The following is a 20,144-nucleotide window of genomic DNA, read 5'->3' as shown; positions in this document are numbered from 1 at the left end:
TGTGAAGTATAAACCAAGTAGAGGAATATGTGTTTCTGGGACCTCTTACATTGAAATAAGGGTTATCTTCTATTAAGTTCTTCCACTATGTAATATATTTATACTGCACATACATATCACTAAACTTTTTGGGGAGATATTACTGCCCATATTTTACAAAGAGTAAGAAGAAGAATTTGAACTTGAATATGAACCTGTCTGATTCCAAGTTCACATTCTTTCCACTATAAAATAAAATATATACATTCAGTTTAAATTTAGGAGGGGAAAACTTATGCTCTTTTATTCTATCTAACAGCAGCTCACTTTTACCATGTTCCATGATCAAGGCTGACATTCAACTGGTGTGCTCTGGTATGGCATAAGGGCTGAAAGCTGTTCTGATGAGTTGGGTATCTGTTCTGTTTGATTGGTGCCTATGCCATGCTGATCATTTAATATTTTGAATATCACACCTGTCCATGACACAGAACTCTGAGTCAAAATCAAATACTTAAACACCTGAAATCATCTAAAACCACTTTGTATGACATATTCCATGCCTACAGGTATCCTGGGTCTAAGATGTAGAACTACTACTTCTTTGCAAAATTTGGCTATTCTCTCTCTAGATAAGAACATGCTGAAATTCCCAAGTTTTATAGTAGAAGCTTAACATTTGCCATTTATATATACCAAAGCATGGAGCACATCTTTGAGTCAGTAGTACAAAATTACTATGCTCTAGGTTTTTGCCAGTGAAAACCTTGAAATGGCATCTTGCCTTTCTTGTTACAAGTCAGGCTTATAGCATTTGATATTTGGGAAATCAGTCTGACAGGATACTATTCACACCTTCCTCAGTTCTTGCTATTAAATTAGATCACCAGAAAGGAATAAAGCTAGACATTAACTTATGCACTTAGATAGAAATGCCTAAACTGAGATTTATACACTTACATTCTTAGATTTTATCAAGATTCAATATACAGGAGGGATAAATTAGGAGTTTAGGAGTAGCATATACACACTATTATATATAAAATAGATAATCAACAAGAACATACTATATAGCACAGGGAACTCTACTCAATATTCCGTAATAACCTATATGGGAAAAGAATCTGAAAAAGAATGGATATGTGTATTGGGTTGGCCAAAAAGTTCATTCAGTTAATGAACACGTTGTTCAACAAAGTTCTTGGCGAAAATGAAAAATGCCTTTTATTTTTACTTAAAACCGAATGAACTTTTTGGCCAATCCAATATGTGCATAACTGAATCACTTTGCTGTACACCTGAAACTAACATAATATTGTAAATCAACTATACTCCAAAATAAAATTAAAATTAAATAAAAATTTTTAAAAATTAAAAAAAGAAAAAATACATAGGAATTTTAGAAAGATTCAATATACAAAATGACCATATAAAAAAAGGAAGCAATGGTGTAAATATTTCAAGGACAAATCTAAATGTCATCATAACAAAAGAAGCATGATATATTTCTGAGAACTTCATACTCCAGATTTATTTATAAGTTAGTTATACCAAAATCAGTTTGCCTAACTGATATATATAAAATGTTGTAGAGGCTCCCCCAACTGGTTAACATGTAGAACTACCAAAAAACATGCTGCATTAAGTTGACTGTATCATCCTCTTCAGAAATTTCTGTAACCCCAGCTTGAGATCGAAGGACAGACATGATGTCATTAGATAATTTGTCAAAGCCATTCTGTATACATATATTTGCTAATTCCTGCCACTTTTCTAGGGAGCAAAATGGATCATTTATCATAAGATGTTCAACTGCATCTGAGGAAATAAAAATACAATATTATAATATAGCACTTATTTGATAATCCACACTTAGCAATTCTTCAAAAATAAAGAGATATCATTTCAACTCCATTACTATTAGACCTGATTCCTTTAAGTGTAATGTGGAGTGCCTAGTCGAGCTCATAGTAAGTACTCAAGTGTTAGTTCCTTCTCCTCCTCCTTTTTCATTAACCTTTTCATGCCTCAATTCAACTCTCCACCATTTCTCACATTACTTATTCCTCCACTCATCTCCTTCCTGGTAAGGTCAGCAGATGCTGAAGGTTGAAAGGAAGGGAGTTCAGAAAGTGAAGAATGTGGGCTCAGCCTTATTCACAGTCTATAAGGTACCACTAGGAACTATCAAACAAATTTGATGGTCAAGTTTTCATGATCCTTCAAACACTTTTATAAATGCCCTATAGTGCTAACCTAAGGGTTTAAAAAACTCTTTGGCAAAACCTCCATCCTATCTCTAGACAGAGACCTCTTAATGATGGGGCTTCTTTAACAAATATTTTTCTAAAGGAAATAAAAGAAGGATTTTGTTTATTAAAGAAAACTAATGATATTATTTACTTTTGAAAATCAATTATAGTGACCCTCTTTGAAACTATTTATGGAACTCGTTTATCTACTACCTGCATTACTTATAATACTTGATGAAAGAGGATTTCTATTCAGGTTATTGTAATCACTATTATTTTATTTCCACCATGATTACTATTTCTCTATCAAATAAAATATTTTAGTTGATATCTGTAATGATAATTTCTAAATTATCTTCCCAACTATGTTTTCATGTAATTTACTATTCTTTCTTTGGCCCCATATGATAATTTAAAATCAAGTTGTCTGCTCAAGTTTCTACATTAAATTAGAGAAAGGAAAGAAAAAAGTGAGATCTAATTAGTTATTCCTGATCCCACTCCAGAGTGAGGTTCAGAGTAAATAATATATGTAAATAATATTTTCATATATATTTGGTTTAGGAATAAAAAACATAAAGTTTATCTAAATAACATTTTAAAATATATATATAAATTATTAAATATACACATATGTTAATATATATAAAGATTTTACAGTAGTCATAGCTATTATAATTATTATGATGTTCCCCTCAAGCTTCAGAAGGAGTCTCTCTTCATTCTAATCCTCTCAACAAATATATACTATTGCCAACAGAGTATTATTAACATGGTAATCTTTACATTTATAAACACCTAAAGTTAATTCTTGCCAAGAATAAACTCTTAGGAAGATAGAGTTAACTCAAACATAATAATCTTGAACCTTTCCCTAAATAACCCACTACTATTTCTTTCACTACAAAATTTTACTTCACTTACCTTTCCCACCTTTATTTATTTCTTGAAGTAGCTTAATGCCAACTTTTTTCATATCTACAGAGAACAGGTGAAGTACAGCAAGACCAAAAGATAAATATGGTGGTTTCCCATTCCATTCGTCAGTGAGACACTGAATTAATTCAGTGTGGGGACATAACTTTATTAGCTGCATCAGGTCATCTGAAAGCAAAAATGAAAAACTGTGTCTCAACATCCTAATATGATACATCAACTAGAAACTGGGACTAGTTAATGTCTATATTTGCCAATCAACTCTTCTTTTTCCAGTCCTTCCAAAGCCCTCAATGAATTCAACATTACTATCTCCAATCCAAAAATAAATAAATAAATCATACTCAGCATAGCAAAAAACAAAGGAAAACTACCTAAACATAGTACCAGGAAAAAAAATTTATCAGAGACCAGTCTTGGAAAGAAATGTGGTACAAAAAAAGGACCAGGTTGACAATCAAGAATCCTGAATTCTAATCATAGCTCAACCAGTCACTTAATCTTTTGGACCTCAGTTTTTGCATCTTAAAGTGCTAGAATTAGTATCTCCACAATTTCTAAGCTCCCATCTAATACTACGTTATTTTTGTCTACATCTTGTTGCTCATTTGGGGGCCAACTTCTACTGAGTATATCTTTCTTTCTGTGCCTTGTATAGAAAAGGGGCTCAGTAATTTTTCCTAAAAATATCAAGTATTTAGAAACCCAAATATGAAGATTTTAAGAAGCTGTTAGCTAGTTCAGGTAGCTAGAGGTTGAGCCATATGAAGTTGCCTACACTTGACCATTTTTTACTTCAAAAAAAAAGCAATTTCATATGGTTTAATGTACTAGTTAACCATTCAGATAATTTAAAGCTACAATCATGATTTATATTCTTAAATTTATAAACTTCGTGTTAACTTACTAAATTTTTTTAAGTAAAAGTATTCTTCTTGGGCCACAACAGAGGTAATTGGCAGAATAATTTCTGAGAGCATTTCAAGAACTACGTGTAAACATAACTGCACTCTAAAAGGTAATACAAGGTAATCTAGTGTTTATTAAACACATATTATTGTACTGTGAACTTACATATATTAAATTACTACATCTAATATTCAGTATAAGTCAGATATTATTATTCTCACATTACAAGTGAGGAAACAGGCTTAGAGAAGTTAATTTTCCCAGAATTAGAGACATAGTCTAAAGAAGAACAGTTCATCGGACCCCCAGAGTCCATGACCTTCCAATCTATGGTGCTGCTCCTCTAAAATAATAAATACGTATGTGTGTGTGCACTGTGTGTGTGTATATATATATACATGCATACACACACAAAGAGAGAGAGAGAGACAAGGAGAAAGAGAAATGGTAAAAGATGAAGCAAGGAATAGCAGAATATAATTCTATATCAATGAAGTCAAATAATTTTAAAAAAATTTTCCCTAGAGAAGAGGTAGAAGTTTATGATTTGGGTCGCTCAATCTGGCCTCCACTAAGGTGAAGTTATTTATATAGGACCCCCCTGTCTCCAACATTTCATAACTCATCCATCTCTCTCTATTTCATTCAATCAAGTATTCAAATACCCTTCTCCATTAATTGATTAAACAATATTTACTCCATTATGTACAAGATATGGTCTCTGACTAATTAGAAAGGACACAAGTTCAAATCCTATGAACTTACCCCTCTACTTACTTCAGAATGCATTTCCTTATTCCTTGGTTTGACATGTAATAATGATCATTATTTATCTTGTATGTTCTATTTTGATAAGGTTATAAGGGTCTATATATCAACCATGGTACTGTTTAACTCACAAATACCTAGATACTTAGAACAGTGGTTCTCAAAATATGGTCTAGGGTCCATAAAGTCAGAACTATTTTCATAAAAATACTAAAATTTGCCTTTTTCATTCTCCTTCTCTCACAAATATACAGTGGTGTTTTTCCAGAAGCTACATGACATATTACAATAGACTGAATATAGGATCAGATATGGGAAGCCAGCTATCTTCTATTAAACCAGACATTACAGAGATTTACAAAAACGTAAAACAGTGTCACTCTTTTCCTTAAATTGTTTAGCTTTGGAAAAGTTATTTTTCATAAAAATATTTTACTTATGACAATACATAATTGGTTTATTGTTGTTGGTTGTTTTCGTTTTTGGTCTCACGGCACAGCTTGTGGTATCTTAGTTCCCCAACTAGGGATTATTAAACCTGAGTCCTCAGCAGTGAAAGCACAGAGTCCTAACCACTGGACTACCAGGGAATTCCCTATTGTTATTTGAAACGAAAAATAAATAATGAAATTTGCAGCAACATGGATGGACTTGGAGGGCATTTTGCTAAGTGAAATAAGTCAGACAAAGAAAGACAAATACTGTAGGATATCACTTAATATGTGGAATCTAAAACATAGATGAATCTGACTCACCTCACTCAGCTGCACCTGGGAAAGAGCCAGCTGACCAGCCTGCAGACTGATGTGACACTGCCCTGGCTGGAGACCCTGATTATATCCCACAATAAGCTGAGAAGCCTGCCCTTGCTGGGATGGGCACTGCCGGCACTCAACACCACGGACGTCTCCTTCAACGAGCTGGCCTCGTTGTCTCCTGACACCCTGAATGGCCTGAGCCACCTCCAGGAGCTCTACCTGTGTGGCAACAGGCTGCAGACTCTGCCCCCCGACTCCTCTCCCACCTCCCCACCCCCCAGCTCCTGGCGCCCACGCCCCAGCTGAAGAAGCTCAACCTGGCTGAAAACCAGTTGAGAATATAGCAAAACAGAAGCAGCCTCACAGATATAGAGAACAAACTAGTTGTTACCAGTGGGGAGAGGGAAAGGGGGAGGGACAATATAGGGGTAGGAGATTAAAAGGTACCAACTATTAAGTATAAAATAAGCTACATGGATATATTGTACAACACAGGGAATATGGCCAATATTTTATAATAACTATAAATGGAGTATAACCTTTAAAAATTGTGAATCACTATATTGTACACCTGTAACATATAATATTGTACATCAACTATACTCCAATAAAATTTTTTTTCTGGTTTAATTTCCTTTTTTTTTTGTTAAAGTCTTTATTGAATTTGTTGCAATATTGCTTCTGTTCTCTGTTTTGGTTTGTTTTTTTTTTTTTGGCTGCAAGGCATGTGGGATCTTAGCTCCTGGACCAGGGATCGAACCCACACCCCCTGCATTGGAAGGCAAAGTCTTAACCACTGACCACCAGGGAAGTCCCTGGTTTAATTTCTAATAAGATAAATATCAATTGATTGTAACCCACATAGACAAAAACTCTTTGGGATCTTCAATGCTTTTTAAAACTATGAAGGAGACCTGAGACCAGAAGGTTTGAGAGCCTTGGATCTAGAATAACCCAGTTTCTAGATTGTTTCTAGCCTCGGAGTTTAGAATTCCAGATCTAGAATATAACCAGATAGGTACATTCACTTGTTTAATGATAATGGGGAAGGTGAACAAACAAATCATTTCAGGCTTTATTCTAGAAATCATTAGGGAGGAAAAACGAAGAGTTTTTCCTTCTAAAACAGATGCTCTATGAGTCAGATTTATGCTTTTGGAACAAAAGACTTTTTTAGGACTTCACCGTTTTTGTTTTGTTTCTTTGATTTGTAAATGTAAAGCTGATAGTCTAAATCTGAGAAAGACCATTTTCTTCTGAAACCAGAAAGTATTAACAAACTGAGTCTGTCCCCTGAGGCCAAGGATGATACTTCGGAAAGCTGTGGTTGTTTGTCATTAAAAAGTAAAATAAGCAGAGTAATTTTTCAAACATTGTTTCTACCTTTTAAGCTTAATTTTCCTCAGGTTATTATTATCTTATGATGTTGTACTAAATAAATTCTGAGGATAAATATCAAGGTTCTAATTATATAGGAGAGTTAATATTTCTTAAATTAGTACAATATACAGTTGTCCCTTGGTATCCACGGGGTTTGGTTTCAGGACCCCCTGCAGATAGCAAAATCTGAGTATGCTCAAGTCTCTTATACAAAATGGCATAGTATTTTCATATAACCTACACACATCCTTCCATATACTTTAAATCATCTCTGGATTACCTAATACAATGTAAATGCTATGTAAATAGTTGTAAATACAATGCAAATGTTATGTAAATAATTGCTGGTGCACAGCAAACACAAGTTTTGCTTTTTGGAACTTTCTGGAATTTTTTTTCCCTCAAATATTTTCAATCTGAAGTTCATTGAATCCATGGATGTGGAACCCATGAATATGGAGGGCTGACTGTATAATTATTTTACAGTGTAATGCACTACTAGAGGAACAGGATAATATGATAATGAGTCAATCATGTTTCTATATACTCATGCAAGGCAAATTTTGCAAGCAAAAAAAGAAACTTCACATTTCATTCAATGAAAATTCCAAGAGTAATTAAAACCTTTATTCCTTGACTAAAATAATTCTATGGAAAAATAATACTTAACGCAGAAACTGAATCTGTATAACTTACATAATATTAATAAAATATATAATTCATTCAACAAATATTGTGTCATAACTACTCTGCCAGATTCTGTTCCATTGCTGTGTGTATATAGGCAAATTACTTACCTCTCTGTGCCTTAGCCTCTCTTTGGACACAGTTATTTTTCATCTATAAAATAGTGATAATAACAAAACCTAGTTCATATAGTTAACATAAGGATTAAGTGAGATAAGACATGTAAAAAGCTGAACTATAGCTATTATTACACTAATAATGTCGGGCATGCTGTTACATAATGAATGAAAAAATTAATAACTCTAAAAAACAGATTCTAAGTAAAAGTCAATTTACTCTTTGAAAATGATCAGATTCTTTTTCCTGGAAAAATGTGACCTAAAAGTGCTATGTTTTGTTCCATTGTGCAATTTCTTAGAACTGGAGTACACAGCTTGCAAAATCAGGATTGACACAGGCCTGGGATATGGGGATATGCCAGGACCGCCTGTACATTAAGGCTACTGCTGAACTAGACTATAATTAAGAGATCAGCTCATTCAACTAGGGTCACCCTAAGGTCCACAATTCTCTCAGATCACTGCCCAGCTGCAACCTAGGTGTTTCAAACTTTTTAAATCAACATTATTTCACTAATTCTTCATTTCTAATGCTTATATTATAGTTCAGAATGTTATATATAAGTTCAGTTATTTTTTAAAAATCCTTTAAGTAGCATGGTCCAAATATCTGCAAGTTTACTAAATGTTTATGTACTGAAGAAATATATAATGTATTTGAATGTCCACCATCAAAGTCAATCAGCTTCAGCTTACCTGTTTTCACTAAAAATTACAAAAGAAATCTACTTACCGGTATACACAAAACAAGCTTTATAATGTATAAGTCCAAAATATTGCCTACTATCATGGGTGATCTTACAATTCAAGTCCAGAATTCGAATGTATACAATTAATAGGCTTTTTCACTTACCAGAAGTAAAGTCCTTGAATTGTTGTATGTATTCCATGGCCCCATGAATTTGACCCTGTTTACACAGGCAAAGAAGAGTTTTCTTGTGCAGGCCACATTCACTATAGATAAGCTGAGCTAAAGCCAGACACTTGGCCTTGTTATAAGTATCCTGCTCCCCATAATCAAAAATCACATCCCCAGCCTCCTCAGAAAATGTCAGCCTAGAGCAAGCAGATCAATAGGGCACATGTTAGTGAGCTCTTGATGAATGGATGAGAATGAAATATTTGAAAATTCAGCACAGTAGAACTGGATTTTCTATGGTCTATAAGGATTCCAAGTTAGTAGGCAACTGATGAAATTAAACATATCCAAGACTTAACAACAAGAACAAAAACAATCAGCATGTCTTCCTTTGGGGGAAGTAATTTTGGTGAAACTGAGCTCAACTTTAAAAAAATCTACAAACAAGGTTAAAACTCTCCTGAAAAGATTGGTGGGATTTAAAATTTCAAGGTAAACAAAAATTCTCTCATAATTGAGGCTCTCAATGTTCTTAGCTGTTATCTAGATTCCAAAACCCTGCAGAATGTAAGAACTTATTAAATGTTGGTTAAAGATAGTGACAAAATCTTTAGCTCAAAATTACCAACAGATCTTGCAAGCATTTGTACTAAAAGGAAAACAGAAAGTGCAAGTTGTTTGAAAGAAACAACGGGGGAATAAAGGACTTAACTGTGTCTATTAGGAGAGACTGAAGAAACAGTTCTTTTGAGATGGCTCAAATAAGTAGATTTCACTTTTCATCAATTTTAGTGCACTATCTTCATACACAATTGAAGGGAACCATCTGTACTACTAACTCCACCTAGAAACTATCAGCATAAGCCAAAAAACATTTGGGTATCATTAAAGATATCACTTCTAATTACTGGCTGTACTGAAACTGGGCTTTATAGTTTGGGGTTTTTTTTGGCCACGCCATGCAGTATGCAGAATCTTAGTTCCCCGACCAGGGATCGAACCCGTGCCCCCTGCACTGGGAGCATGGAATCTTAACCACTAGACCGCCAGGGAAGTCCCATAATTATATTTTTAATTAATAGCTACAGAATAACAACAGTCACATAATATTAGTGTCTATATACATGTAATAAAATGCCAATAACAACAAAATGAAATCCTGAAACCCCTACAAAATGTCTCTTTATTGAAAATTAAGTAGATAAAGCCCTCTGTGTTTGTTGGGGCAGGCAGCAGAGAGTTGGGTCTAAAATCAAAAGGAAGCTCCTGAGTATGAATCAACTATTTAGGAAGCAATTCTTCGACTTCCACATTTTAATACCAAAATATAAGTTTTGGTAGTTAAAGCCACAACGTTTCCTAAGACTGAACAAGTCATTATTTCAGTTGTTGTAGTGACTGCATTACTGGAGCAATGAAAATACCAGTATCTTAGTATTTATTTCTCTTATTAATACCATTATTTCCTTATTTTCAGTGGTCACCCTCATGATGCTGTTCCACCTGAGAGAAGGCCAGAGTTGAGACTAAGGTTGCCCTGTCTTCGTTTGTCACTTTCCAAAAGGATGATCAGAAGCAAATAGTATGATTAAAAAGAAAATTATCCAAAGGGAGGAGGAGGATCAAGCCCCAGAAGAATGGAATTGGCCCCGAAGGAAAAGCAGGTAGTGGGGGGTTGGGGGGGGGGGTCGGGGGTGAGAAAAACAAGGATTCTAGCCCTGGGGTAAGAGAGGTAGCAGTCAGACACCCAGTAGTCAGTAGTAGTCATCCAATAATTTTTTTGAAAAAGGCCAGATTTTTGTTTTTATGAGTTCCTAATGGAGACCTGAAATGTATGAATAGGTATAATTCATAGTTATCCAAAGCCTTCTAATTTTAGTGCATAGTTTTACCACACAGTTCCATCAAAGCTTAAGAAAAAATAAAAATGCTGCCAGAAGATTCAAATCTAGTATTTTAAAATTAATCACTACCAATATGGTATGGAGTAAAGTTGTAATGATTTTTATAGTGTCTAAGGTATCTAAATAGAAGAAACCCAAAACATGGAAAATCCAAACAATATTAATTAGCTCATGAATGCTCTAGAGTTGAGTGGGTTAAATCAAATTGTCCTATTTAGAATAAAGACATTTATGCTAAATGGTATCTCCAGAAAAATACAGAAATACAAATATGAATAATTCGGGAAAAATGTAGTGGTATTTTCCCACTTTATGCACTCAGGGAAATGCATAAGAGTTTAAATTCTTACAACTAAGAGGTAGAATGGGCCAAGTATATGTAAGGAAATTAATCTTGTCTGAAGTGTCTTTGCACTAGATAACAGGTGTTAGTAATGAACATGCACTTTCTGATGCTGTCCTCATGCCTGCACCATTTCCAGGGCTCCCTGACAAGTACTTTTTGTGGAGAGTGTAGAAGTGTGACCAGGCAGAGAAAGAAAGAAGGAGGCAAAGACTGAAAAGAGGGGTACACATATGGAGAAGTTTCCTAAAACAGGAATTATGTGAACATAACTATTAATTATTATGTGAATAATTAATTACTATGTGAACAGTAAGTGAAGGCATAACAAGACAGGGTGAGAGAAAGCTACTTTGCACTGGGAAACAATAGTGAGATCAATCCAGGACAGTTTTATGACTATCCAGAGTTGTGCAGGGAAATGATGAATTTGAAATGGGTAGCAGTAGGTAGTAGTATGCAAACTTGCCATTTCTGTTTGGGACGTTTCTAAGTCATGGATTTGTTATTTAGGGAGTGCTTACATTTGTCCATCTACTCCCTTATGATACACTTCTTAAAGATGAGAACTGTACCTACTCTCTAATATGTATTCTATGTCCCTATGCATTTAGAGCCAAGAAAGCATAGCCCTTAGGCTGCAAAATAAGAAGGCCATGGCTACTAGAGAGATGACAGGGAGGCCTTTCGTCACTCTGCCTGCCAGTACTCACAGCCCAACCCATGCCCACATAGACCCAGCAAAAGGAGCTGTTATCTATTTCCAGATTGATCTTCATAAGCTGGTAGACACAGTTTTGGTGCCTACTCAGGTCCCCTTTACTGGGTCAGTGCCCCTTCTCCAGCTGATTATTGACAGCTCATAGCTGCCCCTTCTCCAAAGAATTGCCCTCAGCTGACTGGAGCCACGTCACCCAGAAAATTATGCCTATCTTTCAACCACCTAGTCCTCTAGAGCTGATGACTGACTAGTAAGGGATACAGAAAGCCAGTCCCGTAATCAAGCGGTAACAACTTTGCGGTATGGCTTATGCTCCACAGCTCTCGCCTTATAATATTGACTAATACTAGACTTCACCTGAGTTCACATCCTTGCTTGGCTCTTTCCCTATCCCATCTCACTCCTTCCCTTATAAAATTTCCCAAGCAGTAAATGACATCACCTAAATCCAGGTATCTTGCTCTCTTCAAGGGCGTAGGGAGCCTGAGTGCCAAAAATATTCCCCTTTGCCCCATTATTTAGCAATAGTCCTACCTTCTCATGATAAAGTCAATCAGGACTTCCAGACTCACAGAACCTAAAGTTGCAGGCATGGGAAGCACAAAATCCCTGTGCTGATGGTTCATTCTAAGTGTCAACTTGATGTTGTTGGTCAAATAATATCAAGTTGACACTTGATATTATTTGACCAACAACAGATATTTTGTCAAATACTATTTTGGGTGTGTCTGTGAGAATGTATTTGAAGAGAGTAACATTTTAATTGGCAGGCTGAGTAAAGCAGATTGCTCTCCTGAATGTGGGTGGCCCTCATCCAATCGATTAAAGGCCTGAATGGTACAAAAAGGATGATTCTTCCTCCAGTAAGAGGGAACTCCTCCTGCCTGACTACTTAGCTGGGACATCAGTCTTTCCTGCCTTTGGGTCTCAAGGCTGCCGGCTTTCGGACTGGAAGTTACAGCATTGACTCTCTTGAGTCTCTGGATTGCTGATTGCAGATCTTGGGACTTCTCAGCCTCCATAATCATATGAGCCAATTTTTTATTTGTATATATTTTTTCTGTTTCTCTGGAGAATCCTGACTAACACACTCTCCAAGCAGGCTCCTGGGAGTAATAGTTGAGCAGGGCCACTCTTTACTTCCCAGACCCAAGTATTCTACCTATTGGGAATACAGCATTATATAATTATCATTGGTTTAAGGAGTACATGTCTTCCTAAAGGATGTTCCTTCATCTTCAAAAGATGAAGTGACAAGTTGGCATCACCTGGACACCATCTGAACCTTCCATGAACCAAGTTTGGGTTTGTTTTTTCTTCTCCTGTCTGTTGGTCTTAGGTAACCCCACCCTTGCATGAGCCCATAGGTGTGAGCTGTGGAAGTAGTGTCCATCAGGCAATGGTAGTTGACATGGAGTCTGGGCCACTTATTCATGAAGCTTACTTGTGTGCTCTGGAACTGACTGAGCATGATCTTGGTTGTACTTGATTTTACATGGACTCTCCTGAGCCCACCTGACCTTATGACTTGGTGAGTCTGTCAGAATACAGTTCATGATGGGCATTTCTAGTTACACTCACTGACATTCCATGGATAAATACTCCAACTTTAGCAGGACCCAATAGCTGTTTTTTGAATGGTATACAGTTGTCTGTTACAGGTGGCAGATGATCTACTGGTATATCTCTGGGTAGTCCCAAGACAATTGAACACTGTTAGTGGGTAAATCAATAACCATGGTTTATAAATGGGAAAAAGAATTTGGGGACTTCCATGGCAGTCCAGTAGTTAAGACTCTGTGCTTCCACTGCAGGGGGCACAGGTTCGATCCCTGTTCAGGGATCTAAGAACCAGCATGCCATGCAGCGTGGCTAAAAAAAACAAAAAAGAATTTCAAAAAGAATAGATACGTGTGTATATGTATAACTGAATCACTTTGCTGTACACCTGAAGCTAATACATCATTGTTAATCAACTATACTCCAACATAAAATCAAAATAAAGAAAAAAAAAAAAACATGGTTTGATAAAGGCATGGTTAACCACAGTCATTCTACCAGACAAGCCATCAAGACCAAAACTGTAAGTAAGAAGAATCTATAATGGGTGATAGAGAAAGATAATGAGTATTAATTAATATGTATGAATCTCAAAATAAATGTAAGTGAAAGAAGCCAGACCAAGGAGAGAAAAGAATATACAATGTGTGATTCCATATATATAAAATTCTAGAAAATGAAAACGAATCTAGAATAACATGAAGTAGATCAGTGGTTATCGAGAGGTGGTGGAAAGAAGGAGGAGGCATTACAAAGGGACATAAGGAAACATTTGAGGGTCATGGATATGTTTATTATCTTGATTGTGGTGATGATTTCATGGAGATATATATATATATATATATGTCAAAACTTAAATTGTACACCTTAAATATGTGCAGTCTACTGTATATCAATTGTGTCTTCATAATGCTGTTTTAAAAAAACTCATCAAATTGTACACTTTAAACATGTATAGATTATTGTATGTAAATTACATCTCAATAAAGTTGTAAAAAAAACAAACTACAGCCCTAGGACCTAGCAACAAGGGCTATAGTTCCTCCCACTAACCCTCCTCTTATAAGTTTCCCCAAGAATTGACCACAAAATCCTAGAGAAGATATGCCTGGATGGAGTGAACTTAATGTGAGAAGCATATAAATCTGTATTGTGCAAATGGTTGACTAAGGCAGATGTTGTTTTGGTGTCCTGCCCAAATCCTCCTTACTGGGCCAACGTACCCTTCCCCAGCTACTCTGGGTGTTGGCTGCCAGTGGCTCACAGGTCCTTCCCTTCCATAGGGAATTGCCCTGGGCTAGTGGGAGCCACCATGCCCAGACTTATGTACTCCCATCTAGGCAGCCCACAGTCCTTGACTGACTGATGGAGAAGCAAGGAAGGCTGGCCCCTTGCCTCAAGTGAGAACAGCTCTGTGATGTGTTTTATGCTTCAGAGCCATCCCGCTATAAATAAGGTCAAGGTTAGAACTTGTCTGAGGTCACGTCCTTGCTTGGCTCTTTCCCCTTCCCTGTTCTGCTTTACTGAGTCCCTTATAGGTTTTTCTTGAGAAGCCCTCCTTCTATCAACCAGTACACCCAAATACCTGTTTCAGGCTTTGGTTCCAGGGAACCCAATCTAAGGGAAACCTGGTACAAATCTGCCAATTTGTGCTGAGACTCAACTCCAAGAAGCCACCTCCTGCCTGTCCTTGCTGGTTTGTATGTTCTTTAAAATGCTACCTTGGGTCCATGTCCCTCCTGCTTACAAGTTTTCTCCTGGGTTTATCCTTTACATGTATCCACAGCCTGCCTGAAAACAGGTTCCTGCCTTATCCCTCTGAGCAGCATGATACTGATCAATCCTTTTCTATCCTTACCTATCAACTTCCATGCAGCATTAAGTGGTCATGAATAATCTTGTCAACTGCCTTGAGTCAACTCCTGACCTGGGCTCATTGTGACTAGGCCCTATTACTCTATCCATGAACGCTTAGTAAATACTTTGTGACTGATTAGTTGCAATAGAGATTTCAAATAAATGCTCAAATAATGTACTGATAAGAAAACTATTAAAATTTGAGAACAAAAAACTTTATTAAGCAAATTTCAAAATTAAGTTAAAAGTTTAACTTTGCTTACCTTTCCTGGGTGACCCAATTGATAACTAAATCTAAACGTTTTTCAGATAATCCACATGTGATTCCTTCCAGGGTTAGTTCTGCATCAACAGGATGTCTAAAAGCATGACTTATGCTAAAGATAGCCTCAAAAAATAAGAGTAATGGGAAAGGCTTTCCTCTAATTTTTCCAACAGCTACAAAGAGAAGAAAAGTTTTTGAGTCAAATACTTTTAAGTAATAGTTTGCTTTTCCTTACTTCATATTCTTATTTTCATCTCATTGCATTTTCTAAAAATTTTAATCTAAAATTACTTATTTATAATTTTTAAGTAATGCTTGCGGATTAAACTTTGTATTTTGCATAATGACTAAATAACATGTGCTATGTGAAAACCTAGGCAGAGGTTGGAGTGATGGGTCTACAAGCCAAGGAATGCCAAAGATTGCTGACAGCTACCTAGAAGCTAGGAGAGCAGCATGGAATGGAAATCTACTTCAGAGCCTCCAGAAAGAACTTTAAAAAGCTATAAACTGGGAATTTCCTGGCAGTCCAGTGGTTAGGACTCAGCGCTTTCACTGCCGTGGGCCTGGGTTCGATTCCTGGTCAGGGAACTAAGATCCTGCAAGCTGCATGGTGTAGCCAAAAAGAAAAATTTTTTTATTTACAAATTTTAAAGAAGCTGAAAGAATATACCACCAGCAGACCTGTACTATAAGAAAGGTTAAAGGTAGTCCTTCAAGCAGAATGAAAATGACACAAGATAGAAAAACAATCTACACAAAGGAATGAAGACCAGAAATGGTAAATGCTATGAATATAAGCATTTAGAAGTAGAGTTGACCCCTGAACAATGCAGGGGTTAGGGGCGCTGACCCCCACTCAGTCGAAAATCCATGAATATCTGTATCCACATGGGTCCTCCATATCCACAGTTCCACAACCACAGATTAAACCAATGATGGGTCATGTATTACTATAACAAGTATTTATTGAAAAAACTCCACCTATAAGTGGACCTGTGCAGTTCAAATTCGTGTTGTTCAAGGATCAAACTGTATACTGTTTTCATACAATGCATGAAGTAGTACAATATCACCTGAGTGTAGAATGTGATAAGGTAAAGATATAACCCATAAAGCCTAAAGTAACAACCAAAATAAGACAACAAAGAGTTATAGGCTCATAAATCAACAAAGGAGAAAAATGGAATCATAAAAAAATTCAACTAATCCAAAAGAAGGTAGAAGAAGAGAAAAAAAAGTAACAGAGATGAGAAAAACAGAAAACAAAAGTCAGCCATGTCAACAATCACATTAAATGTAAATGATCTGAACACCCCAATTAAAAGACAAATATTGTCAGACTGTATAAAAAAGCAGGATCCAAGTACATGTTGCCTAGAAGACACTGACTTTAAATACAAAGACACAAATTAAGTAGATTAAAGTAAAAGTATGGAAAAAAGATATACCATGCTAATACTAATCAAAAGAAAGATGGAATCACACTTCCAATTTCAAAACTTACTACAAAACTACAGTAATCAAGACAGTATGATTGCACAGGATGGACATCTAGAGCAACAGAATAGAATTAAGAGTCTAGAAAAAACCCTGAAACATTTATGGTCAATTGATTTCTTACAAAGGGGGGCCAAAACAGTTTAATGGGTAAAGAAAAGTCTTTTCAACAAATGGTGCTAGGAAAACTGGATATCCACATGCAAAAGAATGAATTTGGACCCCTATCTCACACCAAACAAAAAATTAACTCATAGTAGACCATAGACCTAAATGAATAAAACTCTTAGAAGAAAACATAGGCTCTTAAGTTAGGCAAAGATTTCTTAAGATACAAAACCAAAAGCACAGTCATAAAAAAAGAAGATCGGTAAATGGGACTTCATCAAAATTAAAAACTTTTGCGCCTCAAAAAAACACCAACAAGAGGGACTTCCCTGGCAGTCCGGCAGATGGGACTTCGCCTTCCAGTGCAGGGGGTAGGGGTTCGATCCCTGGTAAAGGAGCTAAGATCCCACATGCCTCGTGGCCAAAACATAAAACGGAAGCAATATTGTAACAAATTCAATAAAGACTTTAAAAATGGTCCACATCAAAAAAATTAAAAATAAACAAACAAATAAACAACAACAAAAAAAACCACCAACAAGAAAGCAAAAATGCAATCCACAGACTAGAAGAAAATATTTGCATATCATCTATCTGATAAGGGATTTTTACCTGGAATTAAAAAGAGCACTTGCAACTCAATAATAAAAACACAAATAAAACAATTATCAAATGGGCAAAGAATAGACAATTCTCCAAAGAAGATAAAATGGCCAACAGGCACATGAAAAGATGCTCAACATTGTTAGTCATTAGGGATATGCAAATTAAAACCATAATGAGGGAAAAAAAAAACAATGAGATACCATTTCACACAGATTAGAAAGGCTTTAATCAAAAAGATAGACATTAGGGGCTTCCCTGGTGGTACAGTGGTTGAGAATCTGCCTGCTAATGCAGGGGACATGGGTTCGAGCCCTGGTCTGGGAGGATCCCACATGCCGCGGAGCGACTAGGCCCGTGAGCCACAATTACTGAGCCTGCGCGTCTGGAGCCTGTGCTCCGCAACAAGAGAGGCCGCGATAATGGGAGGCCTGCATACTGCGATGAAGAGTGGCCCCCACTTGCCGCAACTAGAGAAAGCCCTCGCACAGAAATGAAGACCCAACACAGCCATAAATAAATAAATAAAAATTAAAAAAAAAAAAAAAAAGACAGACATTAACAAGTATTGGTAAGGATGTGGAGAAATGAGAACTCATACACTGGTGGTGGAAATGGAAAATAGTGCAAACAGTTTAGCAGTTCCTCAAAGTATTAACATAGAGTTTCCATATAACCCAGAAATTCTTTTTTATTTATTTATTTGTTTGTTTGTTTGTTTGGCTGTGCCAGGTCTTAGTTGTGGCAGGCAGGATCTTTGTTGCCACACGTGGGATCTTCATTGCGGCCTGTAGGATCTTTAGTTGCGGTACACAGGATTTTTAGTTGCAGCATGCAAACTCTTAGTTGCAGCATGTGGGATCTAGTTCCCTGACCAGGGATCGAACCCAGGCCCCCTGCACTGGGAGCTCAGAGTCTTAGCCATTGGACCACCAGGGAAGTCCCTAACCCTTTTAAAAGAATTTTACTCCTAGGTATCTATCCAAGAAAAATAAAAACATATCCACACAAAAACTTGTACAGAAATGCTCAGTTACACTATTCATAATAACCAAAAAGTGGAAACAACCCAAATGACCGTAAACTGATGAATGGATAAACAAAATACAGTACATCCATACAATGGAATATTATTTCACCATAAAAAGGAATGAACTACTGATATATGCTATGCCATGAATGAACCTCAAAAACATTAAGCTAAGTGAAAGAAGCCAGTCACAAAAGACTATTGTATTATTATATTTATATGAAATGTCCAGAATAAGCAAATCTATACAGACAGCAAGTAGATTAGTGCTTACCCAGGGTTTGGAAGAGAAGCAATAGAGAATGAGGAGTTAATTGGTACAAGGTTTCTTTTTTTGGAATAATGAAAATGTTCTAAAATTAAATTTTGGTAATGGTTATACAACTCTGTAATTATAATAAGTTTATTAAATTTTGTGGCATTTTCCCCACATATGCCATATGCATATGCCAATTTAAACCTCAGACTTATGAAAGTTACTGTTCAACACCCAAAATGCCCAGTGTCAGCATTCATGATATAAGAATACTTTTGCAGTGTAACACGATCTGATAATCACTCAGTTATTAAATTGTAAATAATTGGGATGGTTTCTTGACTTCAAGTCCACTGAATAAAAACTATAAAATTACACTCTGTGTTACCGTGCACTAGTATCAGATACTGAAAACTGTGCTGGCAAAAATATGAGACACGCCCATTTGCACACAATTCATAGTCATGCAATCTCTATTAATACATATGTTTATATACACTATGTGTAGACAACAGATTTTCTGTGTTTAGGTAAAAGCAAAAAGAATGTTTTTGTTCAAATTGCTGAATTTAAAGGTATTTTTAAGAAATTTATTTAAAACAAGCTGTATATATTTGACATCAAGAATTTCCACTTAGAACTAAGATAAGACTAATTAATCTCTATATTTGTAAGCTACATTGAGTATACCTCCCCTTTATGTATACCCCTGCATTTCCTTCTGAGTTTCTCATCTTTTAAAAATGCATCTTAGTTTTAAAATAAAAGAATATTTTGTGATTCTCAGAAACACTCAGTAAGTACCACCAGTCTAGTATTGGTGAACTTCTCAGAATAAAATCCACATACCTAGAAAATGAATAAAAGTTGGCTGTTTTCCAATTTCACTGGTAATTATATTTATTTAAGCATTAATTGCAAGCACTGAGTTTTACTGAAACTTGCAATCCATACTTTGAGCAGACCAAGTCAAAGGGAGAAGAGAAATAAACTCAGGAATATACTAATATCACTTAAAAAAATTTTTCTTTTAAGTTTTAAATTTTTTTAATCACTTTTAATTTATGCTAAATTCAGAGCATATCCAAAGAAAGGGTTCCTGGGTATTTGTAAGATGTCTGAAACTTCTGAGTAAAAATTAAACATTTTAACATTTAACATTTAAAATTAAACATCAACGTCAAAAAAAAAAAAAAAAAACCTGAACACTAAAAACTACAAAATATTGCTAAAAGAAATTTTAAAAGACCTAAAAAAAAATGGAGAGATATACCATATTTAAGGGTTCACTGGATCAGAAAATTCAATACTGTTCAGTGTCTGTTCTCCCTGAGTTGAACTACAGAGTCA

General features: G+C 35.8%; 1 protein-coding gene across 4 annotated transcripts in view; it reads right to left on the bottom strand.

Moving 5' to 3' along the window:
- Positions 1–1,507: 1,507 nt before the first annotated feature.
- Positions 1,508–20,144, bottom strand: part of CLHC1 (clathrin heavy chain linker domain containing 1) — a 37,593-nt gene continuing 18,956 nt past the window's right edge. For all 4 annotated transcript variants that reach the window (XM_007190006.2, XM_007190007.2, XM_007190005.2 and 1 more), the window contains 4 exons: positions 15,296–15,470; positions 8,642–8,844; positions 3,156–3,335; positions 1,508–1,797 (listed from right to left, as the gene is read on the bottom strand). In XM_007190006.2, coding sequence (XP_007190068.1) covers positions 1,601–1,797; positions 3,156–3,335; positions 8,642–8,844; positions 15,296–15,470 — 755 coding nt within the window. In that variant the 3' untranslated portion in view covers positions 1,508–1,600. The remainder of the gene's footprint in view (positions 1,798–3,155; positions 3,336–8,641; positions 8,845–15,295; positions 15,471–20,144) is intronic.

The sequence above is a fragment of the Balaenoptera acutorostrata genome, chromosome 12, assembly GCF_949987535.1.
Source record: "Balaenoptera acutorostrata chromosome 12, mBalAcu1.1, whole genome shotgun sequence".
Taxonomy (NCBI): domain Eukaryota; kingdom Metazoa; phylum Chordata; class Mammalia; order Artiodactyla; family Balaenopteridae; genus Balaenoptera; species Balaenoptera acutorostrata.
This window is presented reverse-complemented; position numbering and strand designations above follow the sequence as displayed.